The sequence below is a fragment of the Electrophorus electricus genome, chromosome 6 (genome assembly GCF_041902795.1).
Source record: "Electrophorus electricus isolate QZ-2024a chromosome 6, ASM4190279v1, whole genome shotgun sequence".
Taxonomy (NCBI): Eukaryota; Metazoa; Chordata; class Actinopteri; order Gymnotiformes; family Gymnotidae; genus Electrophorus; species Electrophorus electricus.
In genome coordinates this window covers 24,030,678-24,049,555 of record NC_137502.1, presented here as the reverse complement: position 1 = coordinate 24,049,555, position 18,878 = coordinate 24,030,678, and the positions used below count along the sequence as shown (strand labels likewise).

At 39.3% G+C, this 18,878-nt stretch overlaps 1 protein-coding gene and 3 pseudogenes across 6 annotated transcripts in view; 3 read left to right on the top strand and 1 right to left on the bottom strand.

Annotated features, from left to right (window-relative positions):
• The window catches only part of fli1 (Fli-1 proto-oncogene, ETS transcription factor), a 28,115-nt gene extending 21,457 nt beyond the window's left edge, over positions 1–6,658 (top strand). For 4 of the 5 annotated variants that reach the window (XM_035525249.2, XM_081716051.1, XM_027010075.3 and 1 more), the window contains 4 exons: positions 1,855–1,914; positions 2,438–2,500; positions 2,742–2,789; positions 2,929–6,658. In XM_035525249.2, coding sequence (XP_035381142.1) covers positions 1,855–1,914; positions 2,438–2,500; positions 2,742–2,789; positions 2,929–3,458 — 701 coding nt within the window. In that variant the 3' untranslated portion in view covers positions 3,459–6,658. The remainder of the gene's footprint in view (positions 1–1,854; positions 1,915–2,437; positions 2,501–2,741; positions 2,790–2,928) is intronic. The other variant, XM_081716050.1, reaches the window with a different exon arrangement.
• A 190-nt stretch (positions 6,659–6,848) lies between these two features.
• Positions 6,849–9,745, bottom strand: LOC113577439 (ATP-sensitive inward rectifier potassium channel 1 pseudogene; annotated as a pseudogene).
• Positions 9,746–11,312: 1,567 nt separating this feature from the next.
• On the top strand, positions 11,313–13,364 carry LOC113577438 (ATP-sensitive inward rectifier potassium channel 1 pseudogene; annotated as a pseudogene). The gene is made up of 2 exons (XR_014124188.1): positions 11,313–11,448; positions 11,734–13,364. The product of XR_014124188.1 is annotated as an ATP-sensitive inward rectifier potassium channel 1 pseudogene (transcript).
• Positions 13,365–16,322: 2,958 nt separating this feature from the next.
• On the top strand, positions 16,323–17,492 carry LOC145658483 (ATP-sensitive inward rectifier potassium channel 1 pseudogene; annotated as a pseudogene).
• The last annotated feature ends 1,386 nt before the right edge of the window (positions 17,493–18,878 follow it).

Sequence of the window (18,878 nt, the reverse complement as noted above, 5' to 3'; positions counted from 1 at the left end):
TGGAGGGAAAGAGAAATTGAGATGTTGAGACCTTGAGCAGCAGAATGTTCGAGGGCTTCTAGACACAGAGTGACGGCGAGCCATTGTTAAACAGCCAAAGCGTGTTTTCTTGAAAATGCGTCAGTTAACTGCAGGAGTTAATAGGAGACAAAACTGCTCCAGCATGAGATCTAAGAATATTCCAAAATTACCCTATATCAGAGAGACTGATTATTGTATAAGAATGCAATGCCGTCATTTCGAGTTGTACTCTCATATTTATAGTTCTCGGTGAAATCGTCGCACAGGCCTGCTCTGTTTATAATAACGATGCAGAAAGACTCCTGAAGTTTGGCTCTCCACCCTCAGATAATAAAGCATTGTTCTTATGTTGGCTGGGAATGTGTTGTGATTTTGAATGGGGCGTTTGCTTTTGTCAACTCACTCCAAGCAAAATGTTTGCTTTGTTCTCCACAGTAAACGTGTCATAGCTTGACCCAGCCTACGGTTTTAAAGACGATCACCAGAAGATGGCAGTGTTAGATAGCTTTTAGCATAGGACCTGTTGCGCAATTGATACTCTGGGTCGACATGGTTCTCTTCTGGGGTCTTGAGTTCTTTGCGCACAATAATCTAGAGAGTGTGTGAGGAGAGCGCGAGATATTATGCTACAACATGCATTTTCCCAAACACCTGTGGTGAGAAATGAGGTTAATCTACACTTACGTCAAATTTCAGAGCTCAGGACTTTAAAAGTTGCTCGCTAGTCCAGGATAGTGAACAAGGTATATAGGGATCCAGACACCACTCATGTGAGTCCACACATATTTCACCTACACGGTACTATGAAAGTGTCCGTTGCTTGCGGATGCCGAGAGGGTAGCACGCCACATTAGGACTTTCAAATTTTCCCCATCAGTTTGTATTGTTCCTCTATCTCGGAGTGGGTCGATGCCGAAAGCTTCAGCGCCGAGGCCAGACGTGGCTAATTTCCGTGTGGGATAAGCATGGTGCCACGAGGCACACATTGACCGTCTCTGAGCTTCATATGAGGATGCAATGGGAAACATACACACGTCTCCTAGGTTTCCTGCAATCTGATGACCTGGTGCAAGCCTATTCTCTTTTTTCCCTTTGAGAACGCGTATGTCTACGTTAAAACTCACAGACAACAGGAAATAAGTTTATAGCCATGATTACTAAATATGTGCCTCCAGTATTGAAAAGGAAATTTTCAGTTTCTGGCAGACAGATTGTGAAATGATTTAGAGCAGACAGGACCCAAGTGGAAAGGTTTCATTGTGGGGTTTTGTTTTGTTTTTAATGTTTTTTCTGTGTGTGTCTGCATGTTTGTGTGTGTTCCAAAACTGGTCAGTCTGTTACAGCCTCCTTAGCTGTAATTTATGGCATCCATGGTGTTTGGTGTTCCTTAGTCATGCTTTGGGACAATACTGAATGCCAAATAAAACCACAAAACTCTGACCAGATATCCTCTCCAGAATCTCTCTCTCTCTCTCTCTCTCTCTCTCTCTCTCTCTCTCTCTCTCTCTCTCTCTCTCTCTCTCTCTCTCTCTCTCTCTCTCCATTCACAAATAGATACACACATACAGCTCACCAGGGGGGTTCTTTTGACTTCTCTTTTTTCCAATACGTGCTCATATTTCTACAAGTCAAAAAATAAATGCAAACTACACTTCTAGTTTGCCAGCAAGGAAACGAAAATATAAACAAGTCTAGTCCTACATACTCTAGGAAATTCAATATTTCACAACATTTCACTGCCAGGAATGATGTAAACCCATATGGTGAGTGGTTTATAAGATAGCAATAAAATCAAATAACTGAAATTAAGGGAAACATTTCCTCTCTCCTCAGATGTCTCTTATGATGCTGTGCGACGAACTGGCTGGTCGAGCAATATGCACAGTGGCAAGGGTGAGCAAGCCAAGGCTCCTTCTACTGCTAACTGACACTTAATTCATGACACAGCGGGTTTATTTGTGTCATTCTGTGGTGTGCTAAAGAAAATGGTCTCCAGCCTCTCATTACTCCTCCTTCCTGAAAAATGCTCACATGCTGAGCGTCTTACACGGCTTCCACTGCAGTGTTTCTCAGGAGTCCGCACAACATACACCACTGTTACAGTCTCCTCGGGTATAAAAGAAAGCATTAAAGCTTTATATATAAAAGAAAGAGATGTAAATCTATAATAAAGCTTTAAGCCACAGAAGTTAGGGGTTCAGTCTTCTCTTCAGTGCCACTGGGAGCTTTAGTGCTCCATTAAACACTTAGTGGTGCAACTAGCTGATGGCGCTGTTTGCTTTGGACAGAAACTGCTGTGTGGATGGACATCACGCTGATGTGTGTGCTCACTGGACTCTCTCTCTCTCTCTCTCTCTCTCTCTCTCTCTCTCTCTCTCTCTCTCTCTCTCTCTCTCTCACTCTCTCTCTCTCTCAGGCTCCCCGACTGTGGTCTCTCAGAACGTGGCCAAGAGTTCTGATCAGCCTCGGTCTCAGCCAGGTACCACAAACAGAATTTGGCTTTATTGCCCAACCAAAGCTAGAAAGTTTTCTTTAGTCTCTTCTTAAATACAGTAAATAAAAAGCACACAAAACAACAAAAGCAAACATAAAGTAACCTCCTCTGTATCGTCATTATTAAATCTACATTCCCACAACACCTCCTAATAAAGGATGCAAGCTCATCAACTTTTCTGCAGTTCTACAGTCCTACAATACACTCATTCGGTTTTCTCCCTCAGATCCCTATCAGATCCTTGGACCAACAAGCAGTCGACTTGCCAACCCAGGTAAGAAGAAGTTGATCCAGGCGAAATTTTCAAGACCATGACTGGTTACTATATCCAGAACACTAGAATGTTCTAGTAAAGCAGGAGAGGATGATGTGCTTCTGCTTCTGACGTGCTCGTTTTATGTGTGTCTTTCCAGGGTCAGGTCAGATCCAGCTGTGGCAGTTCCTGCTGGAGCTGCTGTCGGACAGCGCCAATGCTGGCTGCATCACGTGGGAGGGAACCAACGGTGAGTTCAAGATGACAGACCCGGACGAGGTGGCGCGGCGCTGGGGCGAGCGCAAGAGCAAACCCAACATGAACTACGACAAGCTGAGCCGCGCCCTCCGCTACTACTACGACAAGAACATCATGACCAAGGTGCACGGCAAGCGCTACGCCTACAAGTTTGACTTCCACGGCATCGCCCAGGCTCTGCAGCCCCACCCTGCTGACTCCTCCGTCTACAAGTACCCGTCCGACCTGGCCTACGTGCCTCCATACCACGCGCACCAGCAGAAGGTCAACTTCGTCTCGCCGCATGCCCCCTCCATGCCCGTCACCTCCTCCAACTTTTTTGGCCCCACCAACCCTTACTGGAGCTCCCCAACGGCAGGAATCTACCCAGGTGCCAGCGTTCCTCGGCACCCCAACTCCCACGTTCCCTCCCATCTTGGCAGTTACTACTAAAGCCCCTCCCCTGGCCGTCATGGCAACTCTCCTGGCTGCACTCGGATACAAAAAACAAACAAACAAACAAACAAAAAAAACACAAACAAACAAACAAAAGTTAAAAAGGAAGAAAGTAAAGGATGCTGGGAAAAGAGAAAATGGTTACGCTTCTCTTTTTGAGCAGAACTCTGGCTGAATTTGCAAAATGAAAAACTGTTTGAAGAAATTGGAAGGAAAGAGAAATTTGTGGGGGAGGGATTAAACCAAAAAAAAAAAAAAAAACCCACAACTGGACGTCATGTTTTGATCCACTTCGAAATGGAGTACTACTTATTCACAGGACAAGTGACTGGTTTTGTGGAGTTTGTTTTTGTGGACTGTTTGTCTGGAGTGCCTGCATCTCCACTTGTTTTCGTGCCTTTCTATCGCTGACAGTATGGGCCAAAGCAGTATGGGCCAAAGCAGTATGGGCCAAAGCATCTCTTCCACACACACACACATATACACACACACACACACACACACACACACACACACACACACACACACACACACACACACACACACATCAAACATAGACGCTTAATTTTACCTTGAAATGACTGATAATTGACTGATATAGTCACTGAAAATCTACCGCTGTAAATCGCCACGTTCTGCAAATGTGAACTCTCCTCAGGCCATGACGTGGCCATGTCTGGACCTGTGCCAGGCTGTGGAGCAGCATCGTAGCACAAAGATCATCCCAAAATGGCAGAGGCTGCAATTGCTCTCTCGTATGCTTATGATGAGCGTAACATTCCAGTGCTTTCAAATAACTCGGGCCTGGCCATGTGATTTCAACCTGTTTGCCCACCTGTCCCCTCTCCTCTAAAAGGAGGGATTCATTCTAGATTATCTGGCAACTGGAACGTGTTGCCGTTCACTTCTCTCCTGCCGTCCTAACTGGAATGCTGGAGCCCTGGCAGCGCGTGAGGGAAACGCTGTAGCTTTGCCCGTGAGGTTTGTCCCAAAGTGTGCGCCAGGCTAGCTTGCGCTAAACATATTATTGCACATCTAGTTCCTCTCCATCTTGATGGCAGAGTCAGTATTAGTGCCCACTGACCTTCTCAGTCACCACAATTCCCTGATTTCTTTTTTTTTAATGCTGTACTTGCAAGTTCCTAGTATTTCCCAGTGTTTCAAAACATTTCCAGCCAATGGGTCAGTCATCACAACCCCAGTAGTAATATTCCAATAACTGGTAACTGGTAAGGTAACTGATATCAGTCAGTTACTGATAGGGATACATAGTATAGTAATTCCTCAATTATCACTGAAAGGTGTCTAGATGCTAAATGTGGTTGGTCAAGTGAAAATCAAACACTGTAAAACGATAAAAGTGTTTAAAGCCAAACTACAAGGCTAGGTCTGGTGTGAAAAAATGTCCATGAGGCAGATGATAAACTTCATCTCACTTGGTGTTAATTTTAAAGCAATTTTAAGTGGTTTGTGTTTCACCACTGAGCTATACTGTGTTTGTAACTTAATTTTCCAGTGAAAATTCACTATATTTAAACCAACAGTAATTTCACTTAAAAAAAGTTCCTTAACTCATAACCTTTGCCAGTCCTTACCTGAAGCTACTTAGCTCACTGAACAGTTGAATGTGGACATTATGCAAAGTACCTCTTAAAGAAAACTTTAATTAAACAAGTTAGCCGTTTAAACAATACAAAAGGTTGACACCATAGAGATCCTCAGATTCGCAAACGCTGTGCGTTTGTCAGACCTATTTGCTATTATTTTTTAATCGATGGTCAACTAGGCATTAAAAAGCATCTTACTGTATAAATTATGCAGAGTTATTTTCATATGTGACAGTATTAAAAGATCAAGATAATTAATACGAGTTGACCTCGGTCAAAATGCAAACTTTTTTAAGCCGTTTCTGAAGGTAGTATGTACAGTCTTAATGTTTTTGTGTCTGTACATTTGGACAATAAGTTTATGAATGTTTTTGTTTTTGATGTGCTCTGTGCCTTGCCACTGCGAGGTAAAAAATAATTGATCTGTATGTTGTTTTTTTTCCTTTGATGATACCACAAATGCCTTACAGACAATTGTTGTCTTTATAGACCACAATCACAACACATTCTCAAGTGCCAAAATAAAATCATCATTCCTACAAGGGATCCAAAGGTGAAATCTCAGTTCCAATGTGCCTCACAGTTGACTGGAGAGTTATAAATGAAACGCATGTACTATCCCCTTCACAGAATTTTCTTTAATATATCATCAAAGCAAAACACAATGTAAAAATAAGCAATAAAAATCCTAAAAGTAAAGCACCCTCCCTATCATCTCTTCAAAGTATCACTATCTAATAAACGAAACGTGCTAGTTCATATATGCAATGTATTTTGGATATTAAATATATGAATATAGTATATATATATATATATATATATATATATATATATATATATATATATATATATATATATATATATATAATTTTGCAATTAATCATTTTGTTACTATTGTTCTTGCAATGTATTATTACCTTTTATAAAAGGGCTGTGTAGATAAAATGTGATAAAAATAAATGTTTTTACATTACAAACTACTGAACGCGGCTGAAAAAAATTCCTTGTTTTAAAGTGTGCTTCCTGTCAATTTTTAATTCATATTGTAATTCATATTCATAAATGACATCAAACAAAATTATGTTGCTGGATTTCATTCAAAAGCAGCTATATGGCAGCATTGAAGAATTCTCTTCGTCTCTTATGTCTCAACTGACTTAATAAAGATAAAGCTCTAAAAGTTTGCTAAAATTTGATAAAACGTTAAATATAGCAACAATGAATGTAAACACAAGTCTTTTTCTTTACAAACAAATTTAATCAGGTTCATCATATAGATAAAATGACAAATTGTGAGGGAAAAAAACCCTGCAGAATCAGATATGTATAGCATGTCTACTTAATTCACATTTGGTACAAATCAGAATTTTCATGTGTACTAGATTTTACAGCAAATAATGAGGAGCAACAAGTGATGCTCAAAAAGGATCCAGAAAAAAGCAGACATGGACGTTTCCACCACAGCAGGCTGAACATCGGATACTGTCCTAAACAGAATTCACTCATGCTGTAGTGGACATAATTCTTTAAACAAATTCCTAAAATGAATGTAACAGAAGTGTGACATAAAGAATAAAACCATTTCCCTTATGTGAGTTGCTCATTTTCCACTTCACAGTCCTTTTCATGAATAATTTATGCCACATATTCATTGTCATTGGATAATTTTCCCAAGCTTTTCAAAAATATGGCTTTTATGTGTAGGCATGTGTCTTACAAATTGCAAATATTTCCTCAGTAAAGAGATTTCTGTGTGTGTGTGTGTGTGTGTGTGTGTGTGTGTGTGTGTGTGTGTGTGTGTGTGTGTGTGTGTGTGTGTCTGAATGGGTGGGTGAATTTAAGTGTGTGTATAAGAAATTTATGTGTGTAACAAACACGAACAAATTTTCTCATTTACTGGAAATGCCTTTGTCTCACATGTGAGTCAGAGGAAAGCATTCCCATGGCGCACCACCCTGTCTTACACACGTAGTTACCCCATCTTCCCCTCTGCTGGCACCTGGCACAAAACACCTCTATCTTTAGCACGTTCCATGTCTTTGTACCCAGGCCTCAAAAAGAATAAGAGATTCTTATCTCTCTACTTGTTTGATTTCACTGGCACTGGCTACTAAACTATCAAATCTAAGATAGAGCTATAGTTATATTGCAATAATGAAACAAATAAATACAAATACTAATATAACATTGACAAAGATGACCAAATTATGCAACAGCACTAACAGAATCAAAAACATTGGTTTCATCACTTAATAAGCAGCTTAGCAAATGACTTATTAAAATAGGCTACCAAGCTGTAGAGTGTTGATGCAATGTGGAGGCAAGCTCACATAGACATCCATAGCTTTGCATTGTCTGCCCCCTTGTGGTAAATTTCAACACTCTGAAATTCGAACTCTTTAGTACCCTTTCAAATTAGCAGTAATATAAAATAAGTTGACTAATATGTGTGAGGATATAGCAGTGCTTAAATATATGTAGGAATTAGGCATTATTTGCAAGGTCGTGGCAAATTAATGACAAGTCATTTATATTTTACTGTACTTTAACAGTTCCTTTAATCCATTTAATTTATTTTTAATAGTTCAACTTTAGTTAAGCATTGTTAATCCTGCTATGTTATATTACCATATTTAGAGAAAATAATCACACCTCACCACGAGAACATCAACCATTTAGAATGTTCTCAGAGGTCATTTACATGTTATTGAATCATTTGAAACAACACATGCTGTTTTTCCCTCAAGCTTGCATGCAGAGCAGGGAATTTAGATGGAAAGACTGTTATTTGGTTATTTATTAACTTTATAATGAAGTTATACAACTTTTACCAAATCCCTTTGTGAGAGGTAGCCAGCTTTGCTAATGAGACAAAAAAACATGGCAGACATATTAGTCCTTGTTAGTGAAACTTTGTTCATATTAGTCAAAATGACTCCCCGGTTACATGGCACTCTTTAAAATGAATAAAGGTGCACATCTCATATGTCCACAAAATCGAGCCAAAAGCTCTCACAACAAGTCCAAAGACAAACCCACAAATGTGCATCACATATGTGTAGCACTGGAGTTGTCTATAAATTCATTCTGTTGAAACCCCTCATTGTCAGAAGCAGAAGTGCAATGGTCACAGTGACCTTGTGCATTGTGGGAGCCGGAGGCACAGTGTGGGGTGAATGAGGGCATTACCCTGGATAAGTTGGAGAAGTCCACACGAAATTTGCCTTCTTTGCTTCGGGAGATGATGGGGAGGAACTGGTAGCCCCACATGATCTCCTTAGGCAAGTATGAAGTCCTAACTTGGAAGGAAGAGCTTGTGGATTCGGCTGTGCCATCCAGGAATACCACCAGCTCAAACTGCTGTTGGTGCAGAGTGTCTGCTGTCATGTGGAAGAATGGACTTGATTTGTCAATAACATGATACAAGGTCAAAGGGCAGACAAAGAACAGGTTGTCCTTCCCAGCGTCCACCAAGAAGTCAACACTGATCTGGTCCATGATGATGATCTCGCCTTCAGGTGTGACTGTGGTCCTAAGCAGCTTGCCGTAGAACTGGCTTTTGATCATGAGGGTCTTGCGCAGGTTGGCCACTCGTAACTGCAGGCAAAGCCTGTCTTGTCTGGTGCAGATAACAGCTATCTTGCTAAAGGTGATGGTCTTGATCCTCTTCCTAGGTCTGGCTGCTTTGGCCATTATCACCCCACACCAGAAGCAGATGATCACCGTACCAAACACAGCCTCAGCTGTGAGGATAGTTATGGCACTAGGGCAATAGGGAGTGATGAGGCGATACCCATAACCAATGGACATTTCAGCCTCTATAGACGTAAGGAAGGCACTGACCATGTCAACGAGATTAATTACGCAAGGAACATGGTCAGAAGATGGGTTTTGCCATGTCAGGTCACCATTAGCATAACCAGCCCAATACCACAAAAGCCCAAACATAAACCAGGAGAAGATGAAGGAGGCTATGAAGTGAAGGATAACATAGGGCCAGTGCATCTCCATTAAGCTGGTCCAGAAATCCAGAACGAGGATGAAGAGGCGGCTGTACCTGACACTGCCAAAGGCAATGTGACAGTGGCCATCTTTGGTCACCAGACGGTTTCTGCGAGCCCGGCGCTCGGCCAGGTAGTTGCTGATGAACTTAATCATGCTATCTTTTCCAGTGGAGAATAAGATTAGCCTGGGGGACAAAGCATCAAGGACACTGAGGATAGTATAGTCACACAAATGTTTTTGGCTCTATGAACTGAATTGTATGAAAACTGGATTTTTAAGGTAAAATGATTGTTATATAGACTTTTATTATGTTATGTAGTCTATTATTATATAGTCCGTACAATGAAATTCATTCCAGTATTTCAGAGATGTTTTCCAATAGAACAAGAACAGTCAGCAAATTTTAGCAATAATAAAATGCTAAATATTAAGCTATCATTTAAATGCCCATTAACCAAATCAAAGACTTCTGATGCCTTAAGACTAAGTGCTCAGTGTTGAATGTGTCATCGTGAAGCTTACCTCACAGATATGTTCAGACGGTGTTGCAGGTCACCAACCAGATTACAGTTTTTTCATTTAAATTTGTGTGCAACCTGTAAATCTCTAAAGTAACCTACGCTACTCATTACTGTCTCACTCTCACACCATCCTTCTTTTTCTCTGCTCCTCTTTCAGAAAAACTGGGCTTTTGTCTGACTGCTGTCTACTGCTGAGCCTGTATGTGGCTTGTAATGTTTACCTGTACACAAACGTCACATGTTTTCACTATGTTTTCCTAACCAACACTGTTAGGAAAGAGTTTAGTGGGGTAGAATTGGTTTAGAAGTACAGCTTTGGCTCTCTTGCACAGTTCTGGTCTACTCTAAAACAATGTTGTAAGTCAGTTCACTTTCAAGAAATATGTTGAAATCTTCATCTGAAGTCAAGAAGCATTTGGTGCTCATATGTAAATTTATTTAGGTTTAGTTAATAGTTAATTTTATTTCATTTCAATGTGTGTGTGGGGGGGTGTGTGTGTGAGAGAGAGAGAGAGAGAGAGAGCGAGAGAGAGAGAAAGAGAGACAGAGAAAGTGTGCATATGTGTTTATAATGGAGTTTATATTCATTCTTTTTTTTTTTAGTTAGTTTTTTTTAGTACAGTATGTTCTGTGGAAGCATGACTCAGTGCAAATGTTTTCCATTTAAACCAAGGCTCATGGACGTTCCGGCCAGTCCCTCTTTATTGTGTTTTTTGTGTTCATGTTTATATATATGTAATGCGGTGTTTATTGTCACTTGGAAATGTGGACAGCATACAACAATAAAGTAGGAATTTCTGAGAATACTGGGTGGTGATCAACTTCTCAGTCTGAGTCTCAGTTAATAAAAAAAGTGACTTTTCAGCATCATATATCAAATGATTCTGAGCCTTGACCTGAGCTATGCATTCATTTTAGTCTTAAAATGAAAAGCATTTCTAATGTTTTTTTTGCTTTTTTAGCATGTGTATATTATACAGTACATCCCAGTAACTAGGTGGAGTATAGCTTAAAGCATAACTTGTAAAAAGAGGATAAAATCCTGTGCTGTGGGAAAAAACACAACGAACACAACAAAAACGGTAAACTAATACTTTGTGATCTATTGTCCGCCCTGCAATTATATTCTCTCAATAATACACAGCGTATCCAATAACTTTTGCGCACTGTTTGGACTGTACTATAAAAAAGTAAAAGGTTACAGCAGGTTGCCCTCTTCTCTTGCAATGGTTCATAGCAAGTGCTGTTTAAGCAGAGGTAACTGATGAAAAAAGCACTTCTTACCCAGAGGTAAACAATGTGGGTAGTGGGTGATGAGATATTTTCCTTGAATACTAGATTCACAAAACAAGTCATAAGCTGTATCAGAGTGCTCTCAATGGTATGATATTATTTGTGGACTGTAACGGTATGATTTGACCCTACAAACCTAGCCACTTGGGGCTTTCTGTGTGTTAGTATAGCTGTTTAAATATATGAGTAGCTTCTAAATTATATTAATGGTGAACTGAAATTTGACAAAACAGGAACAAACTCAAACCCCCAAAGGTCAAAACCATTACTTGACAAAACATGAGCAGACACCTTAGCCAATCATAATTTTGTATTGTTAATCCATGCCCCATTCTTGTGGCAAAAAAAACAACAACTGAATTTATGTACAGGTAAACATAACAAGCCCAGCCTGAGGGCACCATACAAAAGCCCAAAGTTGAAGAACAAGCTGTTAGAGACTTCAGAGAGAGAGCGAGGACTTGAGCGTAATGCAGAAGGACTGAGAATGAAAGACTGTCACCTGCAGTTTTGATCTGCAATACACATCCCTGCTTTTCCACAGAGAAACGTAAACTACAGGTAAGTTCCACCTGAACACACAAATTGTGTTATAGTATTAAAAGCAATTAAGGTCAATAGCACAAGTTCAGCAACTTAACCTAAAAAAGGATTCAAAGTCCTGTTCCTTATAGAAGAAAATTCCCTAATTTAATACATTTTGGTTCCTGTTGTCTTTGTATAATTGTTTGTGTTAATGAAGTTTCTGAGAGTTAATGTACTGCTGAAATAAGAAAAAAATTACATAATCTAAAATGACAAATTCTGACTCGGTACCCCAACTCAAAATGCCTCTATTCTTCTTAGACTGAGTTGCCCTGATCATGACACGCAGTCTGCCCCAGCTGCTGAGAGACTACCAGAATGAGTGGCGGATCCAGCGAAACCGACTGGTAACCAAAGACGGCCACTGTAACATTGGATATGCCAATGTGAGATACAGTAGCTGGCTGTCCTACATGCTGGACCTCTGGACCACCTTAGTAGAGATCCGCTGGACTTTTCTCATCTTCTATTTCATAGCCTCTTTCCTTCTCAGCTGGTTTATAATTGGACTTATCTGGTACTGGGCAGCCTATGCAAATGGTGACCTGACGTGGCAAAACCCATCAGTTAACCACAGTTACTGTGTAATTAATGTCTATGGCCTCACCTCTGCCTTTCTCTTTTCCTTGGAGACACAGACATTCATTGCGTATGGTTGGAGAGTTGTCACCACGTACTGCAATAGTGGTGTTACAATCTATGTTTTCCAGGTTGTCCTTGGTGCAGTCATTACCTCCTTTTGGGGTGGAGTGGTGACAGCTAAAATCGCTCTGCCCAAGAGAAGAGCCAAAGCCATCATGTTTAGTGAGATGGCTGTTATCTGCAGTAGACAGGAAGCTCTCTGTCTGAAGATACGCGTGGCCAACCTTCGCAAGTCAGTGATGATTGGAACCCAGATCTATGGTAAGATGATCAAGACAACAATCACACCAGAAGGGGAAACGATCATCATGGACCAAGTTAACATTGACTTCAGTGTGGAAACTGGAAAAGACAATCCATTCTTCATCTGTCCATTGACCTTGTACCATGTGATTGACAAGACAAGTCCATTGTTCCACATGGCAGTGGACACCCTGCCCCAGCAGGATTTTGAGCTGGTAGTGTTTCTGAACACTGTTGCTGAGGCAACCAGCTTCTCCTGCCAGGTCAGGACGTCCTACGTCCCTAAGGAGATCATGTGGGGCTACCAGTTCCTCCCCATCATCTCCCAGAGCAAACAGGGCAAATATCGTGTGGACTTCTCTAATTTTTCCAGGGTAGTGCCCACAGTTACCCCACACTGTGCCTCCTGCTTCCATGACAACAAAGCCCACCGTAAAAACTCTAGAGGTGGCACTGTCAATGAGGGTTTTGAGATGGCAGAAATCAGTGATCTATAGGGATGGAAAATGTTTTCTAGTAGTAGCTTGAATATGTACTGATACCTTGTTTAATTTTTTGTCAGTGTAACTTCATCTCTGCCTTTGCTGAAAAAGTATATGAAGGTTTAAAAGTGAAAATTAAATGTAATTAATTAACTCCTACAGATATATGCTTGCTGTAAAGAATCAGAATAATTTAATGTATTATCCTACATCATCATTAGGCTTGATCTAATATTGTTTGGAAATCTACAGTCACACCCTTTTTAGCAGTAATATTCTTGTGATTTTCTCTGTGTTGCATGGACTTCATCTGTATTACAATCACAGGGGACTGTTCAACTGACATTTTAGGGGTTGGGCCTTGGATATGTCTGCTGTATTTTCCAGTGTTAGTCTATATAAAACAAGAATTGATTGCTGTAACAAATAACTATCATTTATGATGTAGGCTGTATTTGAAGATTCATATATTAGCATGTATTATAAATGAATAATATATTATTCACAATAAAACAGTAAAATGTTTTTGTCCCATAAGGGAGTCATACACCTATACTGGCACTTTACTATAGTTTTTTGGGGGAATATAGAGAATAAAACAGCCCCAATGGAAAGGTAAACTAACTTTTAACTGTTACTGAAAATTTCTGCTAAGGAAACACAGGGCTTTAAAACAGGCTTAGAATTAAATATTTTTGTTCACTGATTGGTCACTGTACGCATAAATATTTTCTAATTGTGCATGAATGATAAGAATTATTTTTTATTTGATTTTCCTAGCAGGAATTGTATTTAACGACTTGCAATACTATTAATTAAGGATCAAACTATGGTTGTGGTTTCATAATACATGCATATATTCTTGAACATCATGAGAAAAATTTTAAATGTGCATGACTTAATTTACGATTAGTAATGTGACCAGGTTAAAAGAATATGCAGTATATGTGAAACAATAATAAAGACTGAATAAACATTTATACCCATCGCAATTTCCTACAGCATCAAGAGAATGTTATCTATTATCATAAGACAAAGTTATATGTAGGATACTATGTATAGTCTCCATAGAAAAACAACCTATACAGCAAGCTATGCTCTCAGCTTACAGTGTAACTAACTATTCCAGTACAGAACAGACACAAAGGAGCTTCAACAATAGCACACAATGGAAACGGGGCTCACGAACACATATTAGCAACACTTTGCAAAGGACAAATACAGAGTCTAAATAGAGCTTTGAATAATTCTCAGACATGAGACATGTAGAAAGCAGGGTGGTGGATAGGTGGAGCCGGGGCATCAAATGATCAACCAGATAGAGCAGAGCTGGTTTAGGGTCTCCTGGGGCATTGTGATATGGAATCTATTTCACAGCTCCAAATTCTGATTATATTTTCCACTTAGCAATACTGCTCAGTGTTTTCGGTAAGGTTCAAAGGATTTGAGGAACTATGGCAAAATTATTTTCCAGGACAGTAAAATCCTAAATGTAAATTCCTTTAAATTTAGCTTTTAAATGCACATGACATTATAAACCATTTGTCAACAGCTCTGACAGTGCAAAAAAGCAGTGTCCATATCCCATCTTTCAAAGACATTGAATGGTTCCATCTGGTCAAGGCTAATGTAAACAAGGTTTAGAAGTTGCTGCAATGCCCTCCCATTGAGAGACAGTGGCTTACCATTAATTAAGGTAAAGCTGGTTTCGTGGGTGTCACTGTGTGTGAGGGCTTTACTTATGACACTACTGTGGGTGGCTTTGGGTTTGTTTGATAAAAAATACTTTTTTCATTATTTCTATTAAATACTGTGAAACTGAAATATGAATCTTAATCATTTGAAGCCTGTACATTGGGATCTCTTGCAGAGATCACTTTAGCTGATCATGTTGTTTTAAAAATCCTCTGCAAAAAGGTTTGATAGCTGTATTGACAATTTATATAAGGTCTCGGTTTTAAATAATTTTCGTACTCAACAAAGTATAAACACAAGAGTTTGGCAATACACATATACATAACCTTACATATTAATATGTATTACTATACAGTATCCACAAGGAATACTTGGAGGAAGACATCGGTATAGAGAAAGTATGATAAATTGGAATGATGTAATACAAACTGCACAAGATTGCAAATAATAGTGTTCCTTGATAGAACTTATTGTTTGGTTACATAACCTGATTTAAACAAGAACGAGGCATTTCATGGGTAACTTCAACAAAAAAGCTGGTGCATCCTTGCTGAAATAATAGACTGCTTGTGTGCTGTTGACCCTATTCTGAACTCATTCGCTTGTCCTGAAAACATATTATGTAAATCCATCCCCCTTTGCTGCAGTGAAAAAAAGGATTGATTTTGTGTACAGATAAAAATTATTATACAACACAAGTCCAGCCTTACCTGTAGGAGGGAACTATAGAGAGAACCATAGAAGGTAATCAAGTGCTGAAAGCCAAGGTGTCAGAGATACAGTTTCTAAATGAATGTGGGGGATAAGAAAAGCAATCAAGATTAAAAGGAAGAAAAAGATTATTATGCAATGATTAATAAACTGCAATTTCTGCTTAGCAATCCTTACAAACAATAATATAGTCTTGTAGACCATCTGATTTGAAGACAGGAGAACTATAGCAGGTAAGTGCCTGAATACTTGACGTCACTTTGTACTTTAAATTGAACACTCCATTCTACCGCTTCTTTCTATTAGAGCTGAGCTTAGCTCTAAATGAGATCACAGAATGTTCACTCCACACTCTCCTTTTATCCCATCCTGCCTTTTTTCTTGATCAGTATACAGGCTAAGCCACCTGCTCTGTTTTATTTGGTTTTACTTAATTTTAAATGCAGTAGCAGAGCAAGGGATGTATAGGACAAAAAAAAAAAGGACTAAAGTAGTGGCCCTTTAGACATCACCTTTCTTTTTGAATTTTTGGCATTAAAATACAATGGTGATGTGTTGGGTGACAGTATTTCTTCGCTGTTGATTTGCTGGACGATTTATATAAGCATGCTTCTGCTAAATGCCATAAATGTAAAGGGAAATGTACTTGAATTTTGCAATTTAAAAAAAATAATAATAAAGAAGGGAGAAAAAAACTTGCCTGAACTTCAAGAGCAGAGAAGCTAGTAGGGGGAAATGCATTTCTGCATATATAGAACTTTCTAGAGCCTTCAATGCCAGGACACAGATAATGCAGCCTCGTTAATTCATCTATAAAATGTATTTGTATAGAAGGTTGCCTTTGTTTTCTCATCCTTGAAACCTGCTTTCTCTGAGTTATTTGACTTTTGAAATATTTTTTTAATTCACTTTGATGGAAAAAGCCCTTTTTTCTCTGTTCGTGTTCACTTTAAGAGCAGAGACATTCTGTCAAACATTCCGTCAAGTAAATATAATTAACCAATAAAATTAAGTTTTATTCAGCACATCTTTCAATATGTTGATGCATTTTATCTCTAGATTGAATATATCTTGAAAATGACACTCACACTGCCACAGCTGCTCAGAGATTACTTGGACAAGCGCCAGATTAACCGGAACCGTCTGGTGACCAAAGATGGCCACTGTAACATTGAATATGGCAATGTGAAGCACAGTAGTCGCTTGGCCTATTTGCTGGATATATGGACAACCATCTTAGAGCTCCGCTGGACTGTAGTTTTCACCTTGTTCACAGCTGCCTTCCTTGTCAGCTGGTTCATTTTTGCATTTCTCTGGTACTGGACTGCTCACAGCAATGGAGATCTGAAGTGGCAGAACCCTTCAGCTGACCACACACCTTGCATAAAGAATGTCACCAGTTTTACCACTGCTTTGCTTTACTCTATAACAACACAGATGACTATTGGCTATTCTGCAAGGGTTGTCACCACATATTGCCCACATGCAATTGTCCTCCTCAATATCCAGACTCTCATTGGTACAGTAGTAAAATGTTTTTGGTGTGGAATAGTTATCACCAAAATGTCCTCTCCTAAGAAAAGAGCAAAAACCATCAACTTCAGTGAAAAGGCTGTCATCAGCCCTAGAAATGGTGCCCTGTGTTTGCAGATACGAGTGGCCAACCTACGTAAAACTCTTCTGGTTGGGAGCCAGATTTACGGTAAGATGTTTAGAACAACAGTCACACCTGATGGTGAGATCATCATCATGGACCAGATCACTGTCGATTTCATGGTGGATGCTGGGAAGGACAACCTGTTCTTCGTCTGTCCTTTGACCCTGTATCATGTGATTGACAGGACAAGTCCATTTTTTGAGATGGCAGCAGACACTCTGCACCAGCAGCAGTTTGAGCTGGTGGTGTTTCTGGATGGCACAGATGAGACCACTAACTTCTCCTGCCAGGCCAGGACTTCCTATGTCCCTAGAGAGATCATGTGGGGTTATGAATTCTTCCCCATTATCTCCCGTAGCAAAGAAGGCACATACTGCGTGGATTTCTCTATGCTCGCCAGACTGGTACCCACACCGACTCCACACTGTATCTTCTGCTTCAGTAATGCGAGAGCTCACCATTATGACCCCAGAGGTGGCACTGACAATCTGGACTTTGAAGCCTGTAACACTACTAACCAGGACAACATTGGTCACCAGAGTTTCCAACAATCAGTAAATATACAAACACTCCATAAAAGAAAACCTTAAAGTACACATCTTTAAAAATTATGTGTGTAAGTAAACATGTTTCCTTAAAAGCACTAAGAATGAAACTTCCTTGTTCTTTCTTCAGTGAAACAAGGAATTCTGCCAGTTCATGTTCAGATGCATTTACATAATCTTATATGGCAGCCTTATATATTTCTATATTTATGGAAGCTTTTTAAAACACATTGTCTCATGACAATGAATAGAAAGGCCAGGAATGTTGTAGTGCTGCTGCAATTGTGTAACATTCAGGAAATAATATGGGAGAAAAAAACGATCATATATTTTTTCATATATGCGAGCATATGTTAATTGTAATATGCAAATAAAATTATTTTGCCAAAATTCTGTTTTTAATTGGTGTTTTTATGAATACTTTAATGTATAATCTTTTAAAAATATAGTGTCTCCCACACTTCAGCAGAAAGCTAAGATTATATAAAAAGATATTGGGTCTTTCTCATCTGTTTTTAACCACGACATCTTTGCCTTTAGGTTAAGGCAAGATGTAGCACTTCCAGTGACTATCAAGTCAAACACTGGGCTTGACTACTACACCCATCTTCACAGAAATCAGTTTTCAATGCAGGAGAATGCAGTAATTTGTTCCACTACTTCAAAGTAAACCAGGAGGGCCAACTGAAAGATTTTTTCTATAAATAAAAAATGTTGTTTAATACACACTCACAATCCACTTTATTATAAAACAAAAGAATATTAACACCTTGTTGAACTGCAGCTCTGTTGCCATGAATGGTCATTTTTTGACCACAGGATCACACGACCATTGCTGTTTTACTATGCACAAATAATATATGAACAGCAGTGGCTTTGTGCTAACTAATCATAAACAGAGTAGACCAGGGCTGATTACTTCTGCATGAGAATAAATAGGCTCAGGTCAGGACTTTCTGTGTCCTTAAGGAGATCATGTGGGGCTGCCAGTTCCTCTCGATCATCTCCCAAAGCAAAGAGAGCAAATATCACATGGACTTCTCCAATGTAAGCAACATAGGCAATTGCAAGTAAATCTATTAAAAAAACAAACACTTTTGCTGTCTTAAAAACAATCTTTAACAGAGAGAAACTTCAGCAATAGGAAACAATTGAAAACAATATTTCTGTGTTGTTATTAAAGTGGATAAGTAAACATTTTACAATATTCCTATAAAACACTATAGAAAATGATTCTAACAGTTCAATTTATAATTTGTTTTTATGTGTAAGTAGTAATATAACAAGTTAGGTATGTGTTGGCTAACTGGAGTTAACCTTTATGTACTTATTTTTCATTTGTTCATGGAGAGATTACTAAGGTTTAAATATAAGACTTGAACTGTGATTGTGACTAAAGTGGAGGATGGGAGGAGGTTACAGGGCTGCACA